This window comes from Lotus japonicus, chromosome 2, assembly GCF_012489685.1.
Source record: "Lotus japonicus ecotype B-129 chromosome 2, LjGifu_v1.2".
NCBI lineage: Eukaryota > Viridiplantae > Streptophyta > Magnoliopsida > Fabales > Fabaceae > Lotus > Lotus japonicus.
Window position 1 is genome coordinate 92286124 of NC_080042.1, and position 25985 is coordinate 92312108.

General features: G+C 34.2%; 3 protein-coding genes across 3 annotated transcripts; 2 read left to right on the forward strand and 1 right to left on the reverse strand.

Annotated features, from left to right (window-relative positions):
* The first annotated feature begins 1059 nt into the window (after positions 1-1059).
* Positions 1060-4915, forward strand: LOC130741071 (protein NRT1/ PTR FAMILY 6.3-like). The gene is made up of 5 exons (XM_057593854.1): positions 1060-1708; positions 1837-2014; positions 2561-2600; positions 2704-3269; positions 3908-4915. Exons 1-5 carry the CDS (start codon positions 1591-1593, stop codon positions 4752-4754), a joined length of 1749 nt encoding a protein of 582 aa, XP_057449837.1. The 5' UTR covers positions 1060-1590; the 3' UTR covers positions 4755-4915.
* An 8766-nt stretch (positions 4916-13681) lies between these two features.
* Positions 13682-14886, forward strand: LOC130741072 (uncharacterized). Its single transcript, XM_057593855.1, has one exon. The coding sequence runs from the start codon at positions 13850-13852 to the stop codon at positions 14732-14734; it is 885 nt and encodes a 294-aa protein (XP_057449838.1). The 5' UTR covers positions 13682-13849; the 3' UTR covers positions 14735-14886.
* A 3697-nt stretch (positions 14887-18583) lies between these two features.
* Positions 18584-23361, reverse strand: LOC130741073 (adenine phosphoribosyltransferase 3-like). The gene is made up of 6 exons (XM_057593858.1): positions 23024-23361; positions 22801-22911; positions 20716-20808; positions 19801-19950; positions 19277-19335; positions 18584-18898 (listed from the first exon to the last, which is right to left on the reverse strand). Exons 1-6 carry the CDS (start codon positions 23103-23105, stop codon positions 18839-18841), a joined length of 555 nt encoding a protein of 184 aa, XP_057449841.1. The 5' UTR covers positions 23106-23361; the 3' UTR covers positions 18584-18838.
* Between the last annotated feature and the right edge of the window lie 2624 nt (positions 23362-25985).

The window sequence follows — 25985 nt, forward strand, 5'->3', positions numbered from 1 at the left end:
AAATTCTATAAGCAAGGAAATGAAGAAACAGATGCTTATGGTCTTGTTATGATTAGGACATGGCAATTGGCATCTTATCTTAACAGACAGTGCACTATCCATTTTCGTTCAATGTGGAAAGACAGCAGACCGCAGTGGAAGTGAATCACACGTTAATATAATTCAATTTAACGAATGTAACATATCCAAATTTTATGGTGATTCTATTTTTTTTGGTTGCCGAAATTGATCAAATTCAGAAGATCATAAACTCCCATAGAATCTAATGCATGACGAAGAAATTTGGTATATAATCAACTTGAGCACCAGTGTCTATAAATTTAAATAAGTGATGTATTCGATAAACATTGAACCATATCCCTATCTTTCTAAGAAGGTACGAAATCTCTACAAACAAGTAGGTAGAATTTATCATCTTCAAATTATTCAGAAATGCATAAACCCTATCTTTCTATTTTTCTCGCTTTTTTTGGTGGATGTTTTATTTTTTTCCTCGTTTCATTACATATCTTTAATTTTTTAATTTTTTGCACTTACAATTATTTAAGTGTAACCATTACAATTTTTAAATATTTATCAATGCTCACCCCTCATTCAATTCAATATTACATCACCTATCATGTTTTATTTTATTTGTTTATTTTAACACTAAATTTTATTCTTTGTTTTTATCTTTTAATTATTATCAATTTTTGTGGTTTTGAATTGGTCCACTAATGCCAACTATTCAGGGAGATAAATATATATTTGAACAGCAATGAAGAATCTTACGAGACGAAACAAACAACGAATAATTTTTAAACAACACATGATTGATCATTTTTCCTTACATATCGGCCACCCTTCATGTATTCTGTCAAAATGTAGCTTACACAGAAGACATTTTATGGTTTTTTAGATTTCGTTAAAATTAGTTTAGTGTTATTATATGTCATTGCCGACATTGGAAAAGACTGGTCACAAAGTTTTCTGGGTTTCTTTTGGACAGAAGTATTGTAAAACCATTGTGACATTGTCATATTAAAGGCGCCGCTAAAGTTTCAGTACCAATATACCAAATAGAAAAGTTTTAACAAGCAATTCATCAGAGTTATTTCTATGCCCTTGTTGTTTTATATACAGAGTCAGCAAGTAGTTGTTTTGGTATCTCCGAGAGTATTAACTACGAGACCATCTGTAATGACTAATCTACTTGCGGTGGCGAAATAGTCTTAAGTCTGCATGCCAAACTGATAAGTTCTTTCAATGCTCATTATATTTATAATTGTCGGTGCTGACAATTTTTATTTTTCATAAATTTTTCCAACATGTATTCGATCTCTGTTTTGCTACGTGAGGATGTATAGTATAGGGCTGATAAAATATCTTCCAACCATTTTATAAGTATTATAATAACGTAAAGAACAATATGCATCAAATATTGATTAATATCACTGTTGTTATTAACCTACATGTCCTAATCGCTTGCAGTCGATTCTTGCTCCGTACCCTTAGTGTCTGTCTATATATAAAGGCCAAAACCTCTGCCGTCTGCTCCTCGTACCATTCATTATACCAACTACTTCTTCTTTCATCTTTCACGTACCTTCAATGGCCACTCTGCCCACAACAACACGAGGGAAAACTGTCCCTGATGCTTGTGACTACCAAGGCCTCCCAGCAGAGAGGTCTAAAACCGGTGGTTGGACTGCAGCTACCATGATTTTAGGTCAATATCTCATAAACAACCATATAATACCTCTCTTATTTATTTACACACTTTGGTGTAAACGTATATATGCAATTTTATTGATCAGATTTGGTGCATGTTTAATTTGTTATTGTTATCATGATCAGGAGGAGAAGTGATGGAGAGGTTGACAACACTGGGCATCACGGTCAATCTGGTAACGTATTTGACGGGGACGATGCATTTGGGCAATGCTGCCTCCGCCAATTTAGTTACCAATTTCGTGGGAACCTCTTTCATGCTCTGTTTATTTGGTGGATTTCTAGCCGACACTTATATTGGAAGGTTGGTTCCTTCTTGTAATCTTGTCCCTTAGATTATCACTTATATAATTGGGATTTTTTTCAGTGATATCCCTTCTGGGTAAAGTTAGTAATTTAAAAGTTAAAACCACTTATATATAATATCCTAATTCATAAAGTCCTTTATATTTCAAACCAATTTTTTTTACATTATATATCTACAACTTGGGTGTGTTTGGAACTACTTGGCCACAAGTTTTGATTTAACTCTTACCTCCTTATAAGTTGAGGATTCGAACCCATTACGTATAGTAAAATTTCGGTTGGGACAACTTTTCTCGAAGATATCCACCCACCTCCTATTTAAGAGCGAATCATTGATGATCACCTCAACATGTCATTAACGCTATTCTCTCTATTTTAGCATTTTTGTAAAAAAAATAAAATAACGTGCTTCTCCTTTTGTAATTCACAACAATTTTCATATTTATCCAAATAAACAGAACGATATTTGGCATATTTTATTCAAATATATATGTGTCGTGACCCGTGATTGCTTATTGGATTTTTTCTGTCACTTCTTGGACAGATACCTCAATATCGTCGTCTTTGCCGCCGTTCAAGCAACTGTAGGAGAATCTAAAACCTTTTATATTTGATTTTTTATTGCGATATTAATTAAGTTATGTTCTTTCTAATTCGATGTGGCCAAATTTATATTATATTTAATAGGGAGTTGCACTTTTGACGATATCAACTACAGTTCCGAGCCTAAGTCCTCCAAAATGCATGGAAGGTACGCCCTGCGTACGCGCAACCAACACGCAGCTGACGGTGTTGTTTTTAGCACTTTACGTGACGGCTCTCGGCACCGGCGGTGTGAAATCAAGTGTCCCTGGGTTCGGTTCAGATCAGTTTGATGATTCGGAGAAAGAAGAGAAGAATGACATGGTTAAATTCCTAAACTGGTACTACTTTGTTGTGAACATAGGATCTTTAGCTGCAGTGACCGTTCTTGTGTACATTCAAGATAACCAAGGAAGACCGTGGGGCTATGGAATCTGTACCTGTGCGATTCTGTTCGCGCTTGTTGTGTTCATGTTGGGCACCAAGAAGTACCGGTACAAGAAACCGGTGGGGAGCCCTCTGACTCAGATTGCGGAGGTGTTTGTGGCGGCTTGGAGTAAGAGGCGCTTGCAATTGCCGTCTGATTCCTCATTGTTGTTTAATGAGGAGGACATCTTAGATGAAGCAGGGAGGATCAAGAAGCAGAGGTTGCCACATAGCAAGCAGTTCCGGTAACATTTCTCAGTAATTAAGATTCTAAATATTTTTTATTGACATGACATAATTTCATTGCTTTATATAAGAAATGAGACACCATTTGGAAATAGAGAAATTCGATCCATCTAATTCACAATTTATGAAATCACATTTTAGCAGTAATATTTTGACATGGTGGAAGTTTTCAAGACAAATTAAATTATTATTTGGCTGCTAAAGCTATAGTGATTTACTTAGGGAGACAAACTATTTTATGTGGATAAGAACTTTCATAAAAAAAAGAACTTTCATAAACTCTTTGATTGATCCATTAGGGTGACATTAGGGTGACAGTTAAAGTGCGTCATAATATATTGTTATCCATTCATGTGGATGTGATGATTTGTATTGCACAAATATCTTCTGCTGACTTTTGAATTAAGAATTTTTTTTGCCGCTGCAATGTCCCCCAACCCAAGCATTGCTTTCTGCCAAATGATAACAAACAAAAGATAACTATATATCATATGATAGCAATAACAAGTTTAACGGTACATGTATAAAAGAATGATTGTGATTTAATTTGATTCTAGAACGTATATACACACACAAACTATGTCCTTGGTTTTAGCTCAAGAATCATATATTGATGGATATTTTATTGATGCAACAGCTTCTTGGACAGAGCTGCAATCAAGGACTCAGAAAGCACTGGTGGAATCACAGTGATGAGGAAGTGGTATCTTACTACCTTAACAGATGTGGAAGAAGTGAAATTGGTGATCAGAATGCTACCAATTTGGGCCACAACCATCATGTTTTGGACTGTTCAAGTTCAAATGATGACACTTTCAGTATCACAGGCGACCACCATGGACCGCCGCATTGGAAAATCATTCACATTTCCGGCGGGGTCAATGACCGTCTTCTTAATCGGCACCATTCTCCTCACCGTCCCCTTCTATGACCGCTTTGTCGCTCCGATAGCAAGGAAAGCGCTCAACAACCCACAAGGGCTCACCCCTTTGCAACACACTGGAGTTGCTTTAGTACTCTCAGTCCTATCCATGGTGGCGGCAGCGTTTGTAGAAATTAAGCGTTTGAGATTTGCTGAATCACATGGTTTGGTGCATGATGCAAAGGAAATTATCCCAATGAGTGTTTTTTGGTTGGTACCACAATTCGCCATTGTGGGTATTGGGGAAGCCCTTATGTACCTGGGGCAGTTAGACTTCTTCCTTAGAGAATGTCCAGATGGGATGAAAACCATGAGCATGGGCCTATTCTTAAGCTCACGGGCCTTTGGTTTTTTCTTGAGCTCTTTATTGGTGGGTTTTGTGAACAAAATGACAGGCCCAAACAAGCCATGGATTGCAAATAATCTTAACCAAGGGAGGCTTTATGACTATTACTGGCTTTTGGCTGCGCTTAGTGTTGTAAATTTGTTTTTATACTTGGTATGTGCAAACTGGTATGTGTACAAGGACAAGAAGCTTGCTGAGGATACCTTACAAGAGTAGATATGATGACCCCACAGCATAGAAAGACACAACCAAATTCCATGCTTTGGAATTTTCTCCTAGCAACCTTTTCACTTATTTTATCTTTATTTTTTTGTAATAAGATGCAGCAACTTGTATTAATTAATAAGCTAATCAATTATATTTTTACATGGAAGAAAACGTTCTAACAATCAATTATATGTTTGTTTTTGTGTTGAAACGTTGACATTCTAAATATCGCTGCACATTGTGTTGTGAAAGGATCTCACTTAATGAATTCATTGAATCTCGTTCACATTGGACACGCCACTAGATAAACACAATTGTAAGGGGGGCAAAGAGGCATTTCCAGGCAGGGTGTCATTGACATATTAAGGATTCTGGCAGAAGAAAATTGTCTACTCTATTACTCCAGCGGAGGCTAACAAATACTTACTCAAGTAGCATGCTAGAACGTTAGAGAATCTTCCTAAGTAAGAATGTCCACCAACTTGATATTTCTGTTTGTAGAGATTTCGAACCCACGCCCTTGGAGGAGCAACTCGAGTCCCTTGTAAACCATTTTCTTTGTGCTTTTTTTTAAATTGAGGAAAAGAGAAAGAAAATGAAATGTATGGTTTTCTTTTCTCCGTAACCAGTCTTGTTCATTTCAGCTATTTCATCAATCTGATTCATGTTTTGATATAGGCAGTCTTGTTTCACGGCCCATGATCCAAAGGAGGCCCTAAGAAAAAAAAAAACAGATATAAGGAAAAAATAAAAATGGGTTCATGTCTATAGACAACAAGTCCAACAAAATCTTGTACGTACGCAAGTTCGGACACAAAATTCGACCAAAAAAAAAGTTCAGACACAAAGAGCATGAACCTACACATGGTTTATGATATTCTGTTTGAGTCCAGTCTAGACAAAACAAGTCCAACAAAATCTGTATGTCCAATTGAACTTGAGACTTGAGAGGCAATGTTGAAAGGTAGACTCATATAATATAAGTGGCTTAGATCCCAAAATGTTAGTATATAAGTTAGAGTGTTAGAAATTCAAATGCCTGAGGTACTTTTGAAGTAGTGGCAATTTTACTGGCATAGGATCAGTTGTTCAGATAAGTTTGGTTACCATGTTAACGCAGAAGAAATCCTTCTGATTAATTTGAAGAAATTAACAATGGCAGACAACAAGTGTTCAAAGCTAAATGTGATTTTAGAAGTCCTTCAAGGGAAAAACTGAACAGAAAAAGTAACTCATGGATCAGCAGGGTAAGGAGAAAAAATTCAAATGATGGCTACTGTGTCTTCTTCTCTACAAAATCTTGTATCACTTCGATTTCCAGATGGTGTCAGTTTTCAGTAATTTTAACTGAATGCATGGCAGAATTAGAAAGGCATAAAGTTCTGCAATATCTGCCTCCAATATCCCATTTGGTTGAGTCGTCCTCTGTTAGCTTTTTCATATGAAGCATCATAGATCCTCAGAATATGAGAGTGATGATACCACATGCATGGGTCCAAAAAATAATTGTAACGTTTCCATGGCCAAATGACAACAAACTCACTAATTAATTCGTTCAAATCTGAGAAATGCCTCATCATTGTCCATGTTCAGAGCTCTGATCATCCTTGTCCTAATATGAGTTTGATTGTGATCTCGTGGATGAGGACATGCCTTGACTGGTCTAACATATATTAAATTTCAAAGGCCTCATTTAATTTGTTATGTTGTTCCAAGGATCACACGAGAATCCATATTGGTGGTGTGCAACAACTGATTGAGACCAAAAGCAAAATAATTCCCCTTATCTAGCTAGCTAGTTAGTAAGAACTGGGGTTACAATTCAAGGTTCCTGTCTTTGGTGTACTCTATTCACAATTCTCAAAGATACTCCTACTCACAAAGCTGTACTAAGCGGCACTGAAATATTATTAGCACTTTTTAACTGTGTAATTTCATACATAGTATCAAATTTCTGCCTTGTATTGGATGCATCTTGTTGTTATTGATAATATATATAAAATTTTATAAGCTCGATCTTCTTAACTGTATAGTTCCTTATCTATACGCACGTCATAATAAAAGGTTCTGCTCACAGTGGTTGTTGTTGTGATGACAATTGGGATCGGATGACGTGTGATACATTGAAGATTCAATGACGGTGGCAACAACGATGCATTAGCTGAAAGCGATTTGTATAAACGTCATTTTGGCCCCGTTTGGAAAAACAGTTTAATTAAGCACTTATGGTCATAAGCGCTTATGACATAAGTGCTTATTCATAAGCTATTTTTGCAAATTTATTAAAATAAATTAAAAATAAGCTGTATATAAGCATAAGCTGTTTTTCATAAGCTATCCTGAGTAGCTTATGAAAATAAGCTGAAAATAGCTTATGGCAGGTCATAAGCTGTTTGCATAAGCCATCCCAAACACTGACATAAGAGCTTATGTTGTCAGATAAGCTCAAATAAGCTCTTCCAAACTGGGCCAATATGTCTTGGAGAATTACTCTCACGACTTCCCGCTGTATTTCATGCTGGGAAACAAAAAGAAAAATTTCACGGCCTCTTTTGAGCTGTTAAACAATTTTGCAAAAATACACTATTTTTTAATGATTGACTTTTTCCCAAATAAAATGACAAACTGTTTGAGTCATTATATCGAAAGTCAAATAAGTGGTAGTTTATTGGAAACATTTTTTTGATATAAAGAATATTTCAAACATTATTCAACTTTATCTTTACAGTTGATATTTATACAATATAAATTAATAATGTAACCATACATTATTTTAAATTATTGATTTAGTATATAATGCGTGTAAATATCAACTGTAAAGACTTCAACATACAGTGACAAAAAAAAAGACTTCAACATACACACATATCATATGGGTCCTAATTGGCACGTAGTAAACGCATGTGCATGTGATTAAATCACTAACGAATCCGAAATTCACTCCTACATCATCGAAGCCTTTGCAGAACTTGGATATAACCAAACATTTTTTTGTCAATTATTTATGTTTTTTTTGTCAATTATTTATGTTTCTATTTATTGACAATCATTTCATCCGCAAAATGTATAATAATGTAGTATATAATAAAGGGTGAGATGACTTTGTTGACCTTAATTTTTTTAAAAGACCTTAGCTTTTGTTTAAAATAAAATGAACACTTCTTATATCCACCGAGGAAAGAGGTTGAGGCAATTACATCATGTTAAATTAAAGAAATAAGAACAGGAGGTACATCTTCAATTTAAATAGAATTGAAAAATGAAAAAGATTTCTTTGTTAAAAATTTAGCAGCTTTATTGCGAATTCGACAAATAAAAGAAAGATCAACAAAAATAACTCTTGATATATAGATCATGTCAGTCTTAAGAATAGTGTCAATGCATGAGTTGCATGGAGATTATAAGCAACTAAAATTTGCATCTCAAAAACTAATCAGAGTATTTAATCGTAAAGAAAATATGACTTAAAAAGGTATTCACAATTTACACATCAAGACCGTCTTCCTAAAACAAACACAATCGACAAGCTCGTGGTCTACCTAACCCTGAACAACGAACAGGAAAAGCATTTAAGAAGCCACAAAAACTTCAAAAAGCCAACATATCAAGAGAAGTTTTATATATTGCCATCAAGGAAAAAAAAAACATATAGGAAGGTTTACAGTGGATGAGCTTGCACAATGGTGGATGTTCTCAACTTTGTGTGGTTTCGCCAACTTGAAGAGAAAAAAAAAAACTGGAGATCGATAGTGTGCATTTTTTATTCACTTTCAATTCACATTTTACATATCATCTTTTTTTATTTATAAATATTTATATATTTAAAGTTCAAATGTATTTCATACAAAACTAATTAATCTTCTTTCATTCTATTCTCTACACTCTTAAACAAAAGGAGCCAACTCGTTCTTTTCATCTAAGGAGCCATAAGTCAAATGTCGTACTCCTCTTGAGCTGCAAACCTGAAAGGTATTATGCGTCCATTTCGTAAGTTGGCCGGTCATGGAGATGGGTCCTCTTCATCAACTTTGTCAGTAAAGACACATTGATTTGCAAAATCTACTGTTTATGAAGACAACATGATTAGCAACGCATAACTTATTCTCCGTCGTTTCTTTTAACAAAAGCCATATACTGATCATACTTGATTTGGTTGGCCTTTTCTGCCAATGTTCAAACTTATTTCACTCCACTGTCTCTACACAGCCCAACTTGCAACTATCTCACCAAATTTCAAATATGTAGTAAATTATCAATTTATTTCCTAGAATATCAATTATCAGTTCAAAATAAAATGCTTTGAGTGATAATACTTACCCAACTTGTGAAATACGACTAATTATGTTGGCAATCCAGTAATCAATATGTTGCCGCATTGCTCGCAGTATGCCTACCAACTCCATTGTCTTTTCACTGTCATTAATTAACTTCTTTGAGTTCGTTCTCACTAGCTTTGAATGTGTGTCTTTTTTTTAATCTGGATAAAATATATTTCCGCCGCTGGGTGGAATTATTATGAACCTTTTGATTACTACTATGCTTTTTTAGTAGAGTAAAATACACTCACCTCCCTCAAGGTTTGTGAGAATAACACTTAACTCCATTTTTATCCAAAATATACACTCCACCCCAATAATAATCTCATAATTACACTTAGCTCAATTCTTCTCTGAAATCTTCACTCCACCCCACCCCTTTAACATCATCCAAAAGATGCTAACGGAATATTCCTTTAACTCAAATTAATTAATTAAAATATAAATGATAAATAAATCACATTATCCTCTAACCAAATAATAATTGTACTATAATTTTGTAAATATTCTAAATATTTATAAAATATTTTGAATACCTCCAAATAAAAAATAATAATTAAACTTGATGTTTATTATGGTCAAAATATTTCTCTCTCTAATATAACTCAAATTTAAATATGGAGTATTTCAGTCAAAATATTTATCAAATGATGAGTTCTTAATACCTGTGTATAACCTTAAACAACATATATTTTAGAACTTAAAATGCCATGTGCTTAAGTGCTCATACAACCTAATAACTAAGGTAATCACATATCGTCATAACACAATTATATTTTGAAAGTTTAGTAAACTTATTGACAAATTTTTGTAGTAAACTTAGTGGTAAAGTTTTTGAGTTTTGATGGTTCTGACATTGAGTTAAGTTTTGCTAAATTTGTGATGGAAAATGTTTTTGCCTTGAAGAGGATGATTTCAAACTTAGCTGGAAGCTACGTAACTCAGATATGGAAGAAGTAAAACAGAAGTTGTTCTCGTTTAAGAAATGTTCTAGTTCTATGAATTTTGAATTACACCAAGAAGGCCAGAACATGCTTTATTGTAAATCATTTGTGCTGCCCTCCAAATAACAAGGATTTGTTTACTTGAATGAGCAATGATTATCTCGTGCTACTTTTTTTTTTAAAAAACAAGTATATTTATTATTTAGTTAGAAGATAATGTAATGTATTTATATTTAAATTAATTAATTTTGAGTTAAAAGAATATTCCGTTAGCATCTTTTGGATGGTGTTAAAGGGGGTGGGGTGGAGTGTAGAATTTAGAGAAGAATTGAGTTAAGTGTAATTGTGAGATTATTATTGGGGTGGAGTGCATATTTTGGATAAGAATGGAGCTAAGTGTTATTCTCACAAATCTTGAGGGGGGTGAGTGTATTTTACTCTTTTTAGTATTATCTCACTTGGCTAACCAATCAAGAAATGGAAGAAAATATTATTTTTATTTATGTGTATATGTTATATAGTTTAAAACAATTAGTACTAATTACCAATAAGATGTTAGTATATTCTAGATTTCTCTTAAGCAATGTCACGAGTTTGAATCGCGTGGATGAAAAAAACCTTCACATAAATAGTAAACTTTACCATAATGTGAATGTTTTTGGTTCGCACATGATTGTTTCTGGTAGATCATAATATATTTGTAAACACTAGAAAAATGTGATTTTATGTAGCATGGCATAATGGAAATTATATTCATCAAAGTATTAAAGGAATAAAATATACTACTATACATCTTTTTAATTCTTTTGAAAAGAAGTTATAAAAGCATAATCGTATTTTAGAGGTTTGGTGTTGAACATATGGAATTAGAAGTAGAAGCACGCCTAGAGGTACGCATTTCCCGGGGATAAGCTCGAATGGATTCCTCAGGCGTGAGAGCAAAGGCTGGCAACATTTCCACTCCACCGGCCGCACTCCCAACTTCCTTTCATTTCCCATTTCCCAACCACCCCATTTTCTTTTTTTAGATTTTAATTTGGATCCTTTCATAATACTACTAGTAGTACTAGTCTATATCACCAAAGTTGGTATAAATTTTCATGTAAAAATAGATTGTGTCACAGGTTTTTTATCTCTCACGATCGGCGCAGTAAGAATATGGATTGACCGATTAGTTTTTTTTTTCATTTATAAAAGTTGAGAATCAAACTCTCATCCAATTGTTTCAGAAATAAAGTGTTGAATCGCAACATCAACCCACTTAAATTGCACCAACACAATATATCAGTTACTAATTCAAAGTGTATCTTTTGACTGCAATTTAATTAATTTGCTCATAATGGCTTGTCCATGTTGAGACGCAAATCGTCAAGTTTTGTGTACCGTTCAGTGATTTCATTATGGAAGCTTTGATTGTCTCAAGAAGATTGTCTGCTTCTAATACTACTAGAACTGAATGCCATTGTCCCTATAAGTTATAAACAGCGACTCACTACCTACACTAGCTAGCCTGGAATTGGATCCATAAACAATGCGCAGGAGAGGAGGTATTAATTCCTTAATCCAAATTAAACATGATTATTAAATAGTAAGACAACGTGGTAAGTTTAAAAAGAAATTAAAGTGGTAGAAAACTTGTCGTGTTACAAGTTTGAATTTCAGCGCTTTTTTAGATAGATGCTCTTTCTCTCTCGCTCCCTTGCAACTCCGTGCCAGTTTCCATTCTTCTATTCCCCACATCAACTGTTCCACCCCAAACTCCCATGATCATTGATCGATGCATGTATATTCTTTTTTAATTTCTATATATGTATATATGTACTATGGTACCATTGAAATAATTAAGAAGGAAAAATTGTAGAGTGCATGGACGAAACTACCCCAGGTGTTTTTTATCATTTCCATTAATTTGGGTCCCTCTCCCTGGTGTTGGGAAAAAGCGCTCAAGATTAAATGAATGAATAGTGTCCTTGAGTTTACTGTTATATCAAAATTCAAAAACTTGAAACTGACGACCCAACACTGCAACTCAGTAATGATAGCTTTGATTTCAAGCACCAACAATGTCACCAAGCGTTCGTAGTTAGATGGCAGGGGTCGCAAAAGCTTTTATTGGAATGAATGTGACTTGACTTCATTACCTGCTCTTCAACTGATCAAATTGCATTATTAGCTAGGTCATTAAAAGGAAAAACAAGAAACAACAACAAAAACTATAAATGGATAAATGCGCAGGGCTAACATTTTCAAACTCTCCCACTCCTGAAAATCATTGTAGTGTCCTTACTCACAATGCTGTTTCCTGAAAATTAAATGGAGTAGATAGTAATTGTTTTTTTAAATGCGTTTAATAGTGGTAACGAATATATGAGTATTTAAAAATGTACTACCATTAGTGTTTAATAGTACATATTACGGAGAGGAAATCATACATGATTCCTACTCCTAATTAAAGCTCTTGTAAAAAATGTCTAGCTTTGTCTACCAAATCTCAAATCATGCATTGAGTACTGAGCAAAACGTGTTAACTTTTTACTTGTAATACTATTACTACCATTGCAAAATTAAAATACTGTCACACCACTGGAACCATATATGCTGATGGTGCTTCCAAAATTTCTGCAAGTTTTCCAGAAAATTAAAGGAGAAGCAACTATTGAGATGATGTTCTTGAATCGGTCAGAAGTAAAATGAGGTTTGTAGTATATATGTATCAAGACAATGCGTCATTTTTCTTCTACAAGATTTTATGCTTGTTATGAAACGGAAAGTATGAAGTTAAAATGCCATGACAAGCCCACTTGTTTTCCATCTTTGAAAATTTGTAGTCAATAACCATTTATTACACTTAGCACCAATAATATTTTGCCACATTAGGATTCTTAGGGTTCACAATTTTCTCTGTTCACATTGAATAAAATGAAGTTGTTCCCGAGGGTTAGCTACTTAGCTCTAGTGGTGAGAGCTAGGGGACATAAGGGTGGGGAGGGGAAGGTCCATGTTTCGAATCCTGGGATGGGACTTTGAAGGGATTTTCTAACTTATTAACAACTAACCACTAATATTTGCCAATAAAAAAAAATAATAAAGCCTTTTTTTCTTCATGAATAGTCATGTTATTTAGCTTTTGAGAAGTGCTACCAACACATGTTTTATTAACTTTTTCAACCTTGGCTAGTTAAAATCAATATAGAACTCACTCCTAATTTAGTTTAGTTTAGAATTAATGAAAATTTGTTGTTTTAACGAGAGGGATCCAGGGTGCAATCTTTGATGGGTGTGTATAGAGAAACTTTTATTAGTAGAGGTCTACCAACTTAATATGATGAGTTAAGTCTCATTGTTACCGGAAGTGGGGTTTGGATCCTCTCATGTGTAAAATAATTTGAGAGTGTCAAGTTTCATCATCTCACCATTAATTTTATTTTATTTTATTTTTCATTTATTATATATACAAAAGTTAATGGTGAGATGGTAAAACTTGACACTCTCAAGTTTTTTTACACTTGAGAGGATCCCGGCTCCCGGAAGTGGGGTTATCTTCGGTAAGAAAAAACAAGAAAGAGGAGAGAAGGGGACAGAGTCCACGTGGGTAATTCGTGAATCTTCAGAAGGGCAGAAGCGTGAATTCAGAAAGCAATAAAATCCATTTATTATGGCGCCATGTCTCTTCCACTCCTTCTTTCCCTGTTGTACACAACACCACCAGAATATGAGACCCCATTTTCTTACAACAAACAAAACCTAGCTCTCTCACTAAATTTTCATCTCTTTCTTTAACATACAGACACACACATTTACACACAGAAACACAAACACAAACAGAGAGTTATTGCTCTTTGTAATGGCTAGTGGGTGGGTGAAGTCATTGCAATGCAAGTCCAAAGCCTTTGAAGATGTCTACCACCCAAATTCCAAACACCTTATCCCCAGTGCCAGTTGCAGAAAGAGCGTTCAAAACATCAAAGACGTTGTTCTCGACACCACCAAGCCCAAGCCCAAACCCAAGCCCAAAAAACCACTCCAGAAACACCCAAGTTCCAGATACCCAACAACCTCTTCCACCAAACCTGATTTCGAAACAACCACTGTCAACCGCTCCCGGAGCACAACCACCACCAACACCCGCCATGCCCCGACGCCGGACCCTCGCTTTCCTTCCTTGACAGAGCTTACAGAAGGGCATCCTTCGCGGAACGTGGTTGAGATTATCTTCCACACAAGCTGGGGACCCAAACCGTTTTCGGGTCGGGTCGAGATGATTTTCAAGGTGCACAATGGGTCACGCACGGTGTCGCGGTTCGAGGAGTATCGTGAGGCGGTGAAGGTTCGGGCCGGGTCGGCGAAGGGGAGCGAGGATTGGGAGGAGAATGCGCGTTGTGTTGCCGATGGGAATGAGGTGATGAGGTTTCACTGCTTGGGTCCCACATCGGGTGGTGGTCCTTACGGCGGGGCTTGTGCGTGGTCGTTTCCCGGCGGGAAAGGGTCGGCGATCTGCACGTTTTCCGGTAGCGGCGGCGCGCATGAGAGCTCCGGTGGAGGGAAGGGAAGAAGGGCTATGTTGGTGTGCCGGGTCGTAGCGGGTCGGGTTTCGAAACAAATAGGGTTTATGGACTCGTTGTTGGATGGGCGAGTTGGGTTTGACTCAGTGAGTGGGGACAACGGCGAGTTGTTTGTGTTTGACTCGCGTGCTGTATTGCCTTGTTTTCTTATCATTTATAAATTGTAAAAAAACGTATTTACTGCTCTTCCTCTTAATCTTTTCTTTTTTTGAAAAAGAAAAAAACACTTTTTTTCTGAATTATTTTTTCTCTTTGAATGTATGTATTGATTGTATGTTGATTTTTGAGGTATTGAACCTACTTATTTTCCTTGCATTTATCTATCAACGTAAATATTTGTTTTATATCATTCTGATATGGTTAATACTTTCCTTGTCTATTTTAAGCCATTGTTGTATTTGTAGTAGAGAAAATATAGATAAAAATTGGGGGGAAAGAAGGAAAGAAAAAGGTTAAAATTAATTTAATTTTGATAAAACGTTTGGTACCAGAAAAAAAAATCAATGTAATTATCTCTCTTCGTTTATTTGTAGGGTATTTTTAATAAAGAAATAAAATTTATGTTAGGCTCCATTTTTATTTCTATCCCAATTTCCCGAGTCAATTCTTTTAACATTAATTTTCTGCAAAGCCCACCTAACTTTTGGTTTTCTGACTTTTCTCACATAATCTTCTATCATTAGAAATGTATACACAAATAAATGTCAATGTAAAGGCTATGTTTGCTTTGCATATTGATGGGATGACATTCAATGAAAGCTTATCTCTAGACCTCCATTCACATTCATGTCATTAGTGTCATCATAGTGCATGTGATAAATTTGTCATTGTAAAGCAACGGAAATAAACTCTATAAAACAAAACATTGCCTTAAACTCTCTTTTGTTTTTGTTTTCTCTACTAACAAACATAATGTTAGAACTATTTTGGTGGAAAGTGAACATGATAAATTCATCATTGATTGGATTTTTATTCTATTTAATATTTTTATTTTAAAATTGTAAATTTGATTATTTATTTAAACATTTCACGATGTTAGTCTTATTTATAAATTGCATTTATATTCTTTTTTTTGTTACACATTTATATTCTATTTAGATGTAAGTTACCATTTATTTAAATTAATATGTTTATTTTAAAGTAAACTTTTGAGTAAATTTTCAGGACTGACTAAGCTTTTATAAAGTTTAAGGCATCATACTCCCACATGCGTTTCATTAGCTGCTTTTAATTTTTTTTGGTATTGTAATATTGTGAATGCTAAATGTCCTCATATATTGTTGAACGACAAGGTAGTAAACATCACACCACATGTTGTGTATTTAGTTGTTTTTAATATGTAATTTCGAATTACTAGTTAATACTTTTGTTCTTTATACTAAAGCATCCATTAAGAGAATACTATACAAATTCAAAAACATAGTTTTTAAACTTCAATGTAAGAGGCTTCCCCATTTGAAACCTTGTGTTGGACGTGTAAAATTCCAATAGTGACCTGATTTGATCTATAATGTGAAACTTAGACAACTCTTCGATCAATGCCTGCGAAAGCCTTCCTTGATTGGCATGTAGTCCTATCATGCGATGAACTATTTGATCCCTATTAGGTGAATGATGCAACATTCTATAACATATAGGACTACTTGGGCCTTGATTGTATAGGGCCCAAAGTCGTAGATGAATTGAGTATAGGTTTTACCTTTCCTACCATCAAATGACAAATATCATTGTAATTATGTATGTTCACTTGATATACCAAAAACGACTAGATTATTTAGGGTTCGTCTCCTTGAGGGATTCCGAGTCTAGTTTTTGATTCACCACGTGAACAATTTGTTTTCTTTTAGTGCTTTATCATTTTGTAATTTAACATACATATATTGTTAATTAAATAAAAACTAATTGATAAAATGATAATTAATATATTTTACAATGTTAAATTGATCAATTAAATTTTTATAAATAGAGAAATAAATACAAATTTTCATATGATAATGTCAATGTCAAAGTGGCATCAAAGAATCTATTCTCTTTGTATCAAGGTTCTGTCATGTTGAAATTACATGTGGCATTATCATATGTTGAAACCATCATTCAAATAAGAAAAAGAAATAGATTTTCAAACCTATGAGGTGGAAAGTTGGTCATAGATACCACCTTTTGAGTGTGGAATATAAGTGTTGTTTAGTTAATTTAGAAACAAGTGGACTCTTAATTAACTTGATAGAATTAAATCAGTTAAAATTAAGTTTATGAAAATAAAATTATTTTTAAGATCAATATTATATAAGTAAGTTAGAAAACAAAACTGTGTACTTATTTATATTCCATGATTATTTATCTCTTTTCCCTCTGTCACCTGTTTCACTCTAATTAAAGAAATTACTAATAATAGTTGCGGTTTTATCATTTCTGCAAAAAAGAAATAAAACAGAGCAGGCTTTCTCTTTCAAATTCTGTTAAAAAGGGCATCATGTTAATTATAAGCTAAGCCAAAAATGAATGGAAATAGAGTAAAGAGTAAGGATAAGCAATGAAAGTGGAAACACGAGATGTATATGGTTTAGAAGTTTCAACACGTTGTAAGAGTACGAGGTCCCACTCTCAACTTCAAGATGAAAAATTGGGTAAGGGTGATAGGGAAGCATAGCGCATGTCACGCTTTGGGGTCCAAACAAAGATCTAACCTTAACTTTTCTGATAATGAAATGATATGAAAAAACTTAAAGGACAAAATTAAGTAACTACAAAGTGTCACTCTCTAATCTCTATGACGGAATTTCATCTCTCTAGGTGCTAGTTGCTGGTTTGCTACGTCTCTTTTCTTTTTTCTGCTATCTCTATTTTTCTTTCCAATTTCCACTTCTTTAATTCATTACCTTTCCCTTCATGAGTTCTCGTTATAAGGAAAAGCTTTCTCCCTTTATGAGGCCTACCTCTAACTAGTGGGATTGTATGTACCCAAAAAAGTTGTGGGATTGTACAATTAATTTTCCATTTCAGTTTGAGGCCTACCTCTAACTAGTTAGCCCATACTTTAAAACGAGAGCGCAAACTGCTTTTGTGACTGAATATTCTTTTTCTTTTTACAGTAATTGTAATATTCTATTTACAAAATTGAAGTTGCATAAAAAAATTAACAAAATTGAGCAAACGGATCATGAATTTCGGCTTAAAAGCCAAGTGTTTTATCTTGCCTGTTTTGGGAGATTGAAACATTATAAATTATTTTTGACAATAGATTAGTTACTGATTTTAACTTAACATTTTATAGTGTTTGTAATACATTTTAGTTAGCTCAAAATATATCTATTTAACTCATGAAGTGTTTGATAATTGAGTTTATTCACTCGTATGTAGCATTTGAACTTGAAACCTTCCACTCATTCAAGTTAGGGCATATACACCCGAGTAGATGTACATACTTTATGGTTAAAGTATCCCGACTCATTTCTGAGCCCGCCTACACCCACGAGATTTATTTGAAAAACGACATACTTCTTCACTCGACCAACAACTATAGGAGACCACATTCAACATTATAGAGATTAAACATATCTTTAAAACATGAATCAGAGACAAGACTAAACATGGATCCATGAGACAACATGGACAATTAGTATGTACGAATCAGTGACGTGTTACATTGTGACTCACATGCTCAAAAAAAGAAAAAAGACAGCACAATTACAAGTCAAGGGGATACAACTGGACTGGTTGAAGGCATGTTCTTTAACTCCAATACCCGTTAACACCGGTACAAATGGATGCTTCCATTCACTTCGAGAGAAATAAGTTTATATAACTCTTCTTAAGGATTGGACTCAATCCTTTCACATTATACCCTCAACTCTTATCAAAACACACATTTGTCTCTAAAGAATAAGGATATATTTACTCATTGTAGTCAACTAAAATCACTATGTTTTAGCTTAAAAATAGTAGAGTAGTATATTTGTCCTTTACGCACTCAGACAGGAACTTGTTTCAATGCAAAATTTATAGGGCGCTTCAGATTGGTCATGTAAAAAGTCAAGAATTTATATCCTGCAGTGCAGAGCAGGCAGAGGCAAAGTCATAAATTTATTTGAAAAGGGTGGGGAAGCAGAGATGAGATGAGAGACCCAAAGAGTGGGTCATACAAATGCATTAATTTGATTTGATAGTTCATACTACAAGCTAAGCTAACATGGGAATCCAATGAACATATTATCACCCAAAACCACATTTTCATTGCATGGCCAGAACCAGCAGAGCAGAAGCAGAGGACCTCAATCATCCAAATATTCCACCAACACATACAAGGGCTTCCCGTTCAAACGTTCACGACCCTAAATCATCAAGACACAACCGTTAATTAAAACATCTTAAGAACCTCTTAAGATGTGAATCAAAATTAGAAATATGTATCAAGTTAAAATAACCAGGCAAACCATGAATAGTATAAAAACAAAGTGCACCATAAATGTTCAGCTGTATGGACAACCACATAAAGGGTCCCATTAAATGAAAAGAAAATCTCACTGTTTAAATGCATGCAGCTAAGACTTCTGAGTGGTCGTGTAAACAGACGTTAGCACGCTCACTTAGAGACAAAAAATGAACGAAAATCTTCTTATAGATTTGAATGAAAATACTAATAAATTGGACTCGACTGATAATCAAACACACGAAAATAAAAATGTTGAGAAAATCCAATCAACACATACCTTCAATTCTGGTAGTTCAATTACACATGCACACTCCACTACCTCTGCTCCCACACGTTCTGAACAGACCACAAAAACATCAACATAATCAGATCCAAAGTTTGACATAGCGGGGCAAATAAAGGTGCCAAAAGTCAGGTCTGTTAGCAAAAGTGCAGCAAAAAATTGGCATAAATACAGCAAAGAACATTCAACTTAATCTGTACAGACAGCTTATACTGGTGACGTGTAATAAGAACATTAATGCTATTCATTTATACACAAGGGGTTATTCCTAATTTCCTAGTATGAATGCATATAATACTCATCAATTATTCCTTTTCACGTCAAAATGATAAATAAGGCGAAGTTGGGGATACAAATCCCTGCAGGCAAGAACTGAAACTAAACATATGAAGTAGACCAATTAAGCTACTTCTATAGAGATAAAGTTGATGAATCTACATTAGGTACATGAATGTCATATTCTGATTTAATAACAGTTCATTTAACATAGACTTTGCTTACAGTTACAGACACTTTACCTAGCAAGTCCATAGCTGCACAGAGCGTTCCACCAGTTGCAATCAAATCATCAACCACTAAAGCACGCTCACCAGATTCAACAGCTCCAACATGCATCTCAAGACAGTCCCTTCCATATTCCAAAATGTATTCTTGAGAAATAACTTTCCCTGGAATAGAAGTACAAATTAGTTGACTCAAAGTTGAAACCTTGACAAAGCCAGAGCAACGAACAATTAATATTTCAAGGTTTATTTATTGAAGCAGTTTTTATAATTTATTCTCATTTAGTTGATGATTGCAATGGATAAAAATATATAATAGTATGAGAAGAAAACCAACAATACACCCTGTAATTAGCACATGAACCCGGAGTTCAGATTACCAGTGCATGGAAAGCTGCTCAATATAACAAAGAAAAGGAAACAGAATGAAAAAGGATACATAAGAGGCTAAATGGTCTAACTACAGGTCAAGCGAGTAGTTGTATTCATTGACTGTAAATACATAACTTATAATTTATTTGTCATGGGAACATATCACAATGAATTCTCCGTATACCAGGAGGTATTAAGCTATTAATCATATTTATATTTCAGAAACTGGATAACTCAAGACCCATACCACCACAAGCTTTGCAAGGTTGAAACACAAAAACAAGGACAAGGAAAACCACTCTCATATATTTACTTCACATATTTATAGGCTATGTGGGTGGGTGAAACAGAGTAAGAATGAAGAATCAATTGAGGAATGTTAATAAACAATGAGCAACAGGAATGCAATTTAACATTTAAGTACTAAAACAAGAATTGCATAAAAGAAACAGGCAACATCCTGCAAAAACATGTGATTAATAACACTAAAACAGTGATACAATCAGCATATAAATGAAAGTAAAGGAAAACTATTAAAATCAAGGGATCAAAATTTACCAGGCAACTTCTTTGGTTTTCTCAATGGTACAAACTTTGCTCCTATTGCCAGTGCAATGGGAGGACCAAAAATAAAACCCCGAGCTTCAATTCCTACGGAAGAAAAATCATTTATCAGAACATGAGATTATGGAAAATAAAGCATGTGCTATTGCAAATGAAATGTAGTCCACCATCAAGGAACTGTTAGCAGTGATAGTGTGCTACAAGTAGCTAAAAACCTATAACAAAAGAGTCAAATAAAATATAAAAATCTACCATTTCTGTTTGTAATTGCTTCCAAGTCCTATTATGGGAGTTTTAAATATTAATGTCATCAAATAATATGAATAGCACAAATGATTCATGGTTACTGAAACCACCATGTAAATAGAAACTGACCAAGAACTCTAATGTGAACCCTACAATACAATTAAGGATCTAAATTGAATGCAAAATTAGAACACAAGTGGCAGACAAAGACTGAAAATTAGCAATGGCCAAGAGACCAGACCATGTTGGCATAGGTTGCCAATGATGGAAGAACTAATGCCAGATCTGGTGAAAAGAATGCAAGCTCAATCAAACTGACTTAAAAAAAATACAACCTTCCCCGCCCAAAAAATTAAAAAAGAAGAAAGGAGGAGTGACTCATCATCATAAAGATCCTATGTTCATAGAGATACAAACACCCAAAAGTCCAAGAAAACACCAATGCATTTAAAATGTGATGATGCCAAACGACCCATCACTCAGTAGGCAATCAGCAGTTCTAATTGGTAATATAACACTATTATTAAACGCAAACAAATTCTACATCTTATACTGTTGTCTATTATTGAAGACAAGCTTCTCGGAATGTGTCACAAAAGACATATGTAACTGGTAAAAAAAACCAAATTAGCACATACAGACAAATCCTAATGCAAACGCCAAAAGACAAGTCTCAGCCAACCGGATTGTATTATAGTTCATTCTCTAATCACACATAGAAAACTAAAATAGGAACAAAGGCCCAACAAACAATACAGAAAATGTGGCATCTAATATTTTATCAATGGACAGGAACACAAAAACACTGCATGCGTAACATCAACATCTAAGCTACTAAAGTGCGAAATCCTTCTACAAATTGGCTCTAAGGACATAATCAATACTGGGAAGAAGCTTCTGCAAGTAGCTTTTGAGTTCAAAATTGATTAAAAGATAAGCTGATCCAAACATACTATAAAATTAGACATGAACTCAGGACATAATAGCTCCAGTTTCAATAACCTCCGTGTCATATCCTGCTCAACATATAGCAACAATCCACAAGGTTTCCAGCAAAATCCGCCAATGTTGGGAAAAAGGTCAAAAGTAGAAAAATACTAGTACAAGACGACACAGTGTACACATAGGAGAAAACAAATCGGAAAAACCAAGCAAAAAGCAAAGTAGCATAGTACTGAACTACTGGAAGTTCGTCATCATTTGCAACAACAAGAGACACTCAAGTTTCACCAAGGAATTAGAAATTCAGAAACCAGAAACAGACAAAGGAGTGACCAAAAAAGTAAAAAATGAGGTACTAGAACGAACTCCAAGTCACTCAACAGTGAAGTGGAGGAACCCACAAATTATAATATAATGGAGTGGGGGCAAAATCCACCGAGTTGAAAACATGCGTGAGGAGGGTCCACTTTTGTACAAGTTGAAATCGTTCACCAATGGTGCTCCATGCAAATTGGATCCAGGCACATGGCCACAAAGAGAGAAGGGGAAAGCAAGCTGAGGAAAAACTTGAAAGCAATCAATGGCAAAACCCACTAGCCTTACCAGACCTCATAGTCAAACAAAAAATGACTCCCTCAAAACCTACACAGTGTCTTCCATTTCCATTCCATGATGTCCCTTAAGAGCATTCAAAAAGACAACCAGAAACATATGCAATGTACAGCATTACTGCATAGTCCGGCCAACTTTCTCCTAGCCATGGACCCCACCACCTTGTAGTTAACCATAGTGACAACACCCTCTTCCTCCCCCACATAGAAAAAACACAGAAATACCTTGAAATCAACTTGTTCATACAATTTTTTGTTAAAAAAGACAAGATAATTTTACCTGCAACAACAGAAATGTTTTTGCCCTTGTATCGCTCAACGAACAAATCGATGGTGTCCTTAAAAGCTTTGGGGTCGAGCAAAAGAGTAGTGATGTCTTGGAACATGATACCTGTCATTGAAACCAAGCCATTAGCTAAGGGAAAAACCCTTTGAATCCATGAAAACAGAGCTTAGAAATTGGAAATAACAAAAACAGAGGAAGAGGAAGAAGGAGAACGAACCCGATTTGGGGAAATTGGGGACGACGCGAATCTTAGTTCGGATGCCATGGAGACGAGGGTCTTCGTCTGTGCAAGCCGACATTGTGTGTAATGATTTTGGGGTTAGAGAGTTGAGAGCAGAGAAAGAGAAAGAGAAAGGGAAATGGAGAGAAGAGGAAGGAGAAGAGAGAGTGTGGGGGGATTTCAGTGTGTGTACGATATTTATAGGGAGAGTGTGCGTGCGTGCGCGCGCGTTGGTAAAGAAGCCAAACACTGGTTAACTCTCTTCACAGAGAAAGAAAACAACGCAACTCAGAGAAAGAGAGAGAGAGATATATACATGAACAGTGTACTAGTACCTCTTATTTATCCTACTTCATCACTTGATAAATTTAAGGAAAATTTTGTTTTCAATTTTTTTATTCAGTTTAAAATAAATAGTTTAATTACTATACACTAGTGTAAAAAACATTTACATACTCATTAAAAAAGTTAAAAGAAAAAAGAGAAGAATGGTCCATGAGGCACTGAATGACTTCGTCCAAACCAAATAGAACGAATGAAGAATAAGAAGAAAAGCGGCATCACAATTTCTGGTACCTTCAGTCAATTTAAGACGTGATACCCAAAATGAGTTAAATTAGTTATAAATACTTATTTACTCGTTAAAATTTGGACTTTATTATATAATAGTAATGTAGTATTATATTGTCAAAGACGTGAAATTTGTTTGCTGTGTTTTTTTAACCTTTGTTCTTTCATCAAATATGGTAATTTACCGCGCAGAGCCACCACCATCGCTCGTCTTCACTACTCGTCAATTTTTCATTAAAAAGTGAATTTTTTGAAATAAAGTTAATTGAAAAATAAAATAAAATTTGAAAATGTGAAATTTACGTTGAACAACATAGTAATAATCTATTAAATAACTTAATGTGAGTATCACACCCAAAAAAATTTATGTGTACCACAGAATTTGCCTATCATAATTAGGAGAAGAAGCTACATCATCATGGCCCCAAAAACTATCTATCTTTGCTTCCTTAGCTATCATCACTCGAATCAATTTCAACATATTCACATCTTTGGAGTTTATAGAGCCTCCATTTACATACTCATCCAATTATAATTGATCAACAATTCATGTCATAGTAAATTTGAATCTAAAACTATTTCAAATTGAAATGAAGTAGTATAATTAAATGCATGAGTAAAACTCTTTTACAACATTGATGTATGAAATTTAGATCCTTAAAATAATATTTTTTCTTTTTTATGAATGGGAAAGATAAAAAACAACTATAAGGCCTAGAATTCCACTTTGATACTTTCAAGATATGGTTGAACCCTATCTGGAGGAGAGTCTAGGAGAATGATGTCACGCTCTAAAATCGCACCAATTTCAACCAATCAATCTGCTTGAGCATTAACTTTATTGTTCACAATTTTATATTCATTTCTTTTAGTTACAAGTTAGGTTAAGCGATGTATTAGTACACGACTTAAACAAATGATGTCTGATGAACCGTAGATAATCCTTCACCAAATGATGTAATTTGGACTGCCTATATATATATATATATAACAGTTCTTAGCTCTCCAAATTTGAGATGAGTTATCCTCAAGTCTTTGATATTAATGAAGATCTTTTTCTTTAAAAAAAAATTAAATATATGAATTACAACTTACAAGCATACATCTCTATCCGAAGCTTTGAAACTTCTGGCTCATTTACATGATCAAGACTTGTTAATTTTGTCAATTGAGCAAAGATTAGGAATCTGTTCCCAGAGGACATCCAGCACCAAATAAATTGATCAAAAAGTGTCAATTGGATAGTGGTCCACTCCACTAAGGACTACTCAATGAATGGAGGATTTCCCATTCTTTTATTTTATAGAAAACAAATTAATAAAGTAAAACCTTCCTAATCTATAGCCCCACATTCAGAGAGTGAACTGAGCTCTTAAATCATACTTGTAATTAAGAGAAAAATTAAGAAAAAAAAAACGTCGGTGGATTCAGAATTTTAATGTAATACACAAATCAATAGCACTTCATATGAAATTCAGAAAAACTATTTCAAAAAAAAAATCAGAAAAACAGAACATTAACGAACTTTTTCATTTGTTAACATCCACCCAAATTAACGGTACTGGTTTATGTAGCCTCGCATCCCATGTAGTGATGTAGGCACATATAAGGAAATTCCGAAATTCTTACTACTTTGTGCCCTTTAATTCTAAAATGAATTTTTAATTAATAGAATTCATTTTAAAAAATTTAAATATATATAATGTTTTTATATATTATTAGTAAATGACTTTTATTTATAAATATTTAGTATATTTAATAGTCATTGAAGAAAAATAATATTAAACTTTATATATATATATTAAATAAATTATAAAGTTTTCCGAAAAAAAAAAGTAAGTAAAAGACAGATTTCATTCAATTAAATCTAAATGAAGGGAGAGAAATTCTATCACACTGTTTGTTTCCAATCTCCATAATAAAAAAAAACCTATAAATTATTATATTTATCGACCCTTTCTCTTTCTCTGCTCATATTCTTTCTTCTTCTTTTTCAACTACGAAACAAAGCAATAAGCTTATATGATATAAAACTATTTTTTTAGAAAATGAAAATATATTAGAATAAAGAAAAGCCTTGAGAACAAGCTCTCTCAAGTGAGTAGAACATATAAAATAATTAAATTCCCGTGAAAGAGTTTACACTTATATTTATGAAAAATTAAAATATAAATTAATAGATTTGTTTTGATTTTTTTTAAACACTTTGATTTAATATCAATTGAAAAACTATGAGACATATGAGTTGGGTGGGGGAGGTACGGGGTTCAATCTCTTAAGGGTGCAATTCATCTTTCCGATGTAAAAAAAATGAAAACTATAAAAAAGGCATGACGGAAAAAGAAATGGTAAGGGGCGAAAATTTAATAGAATAAGTAAAATTAATACT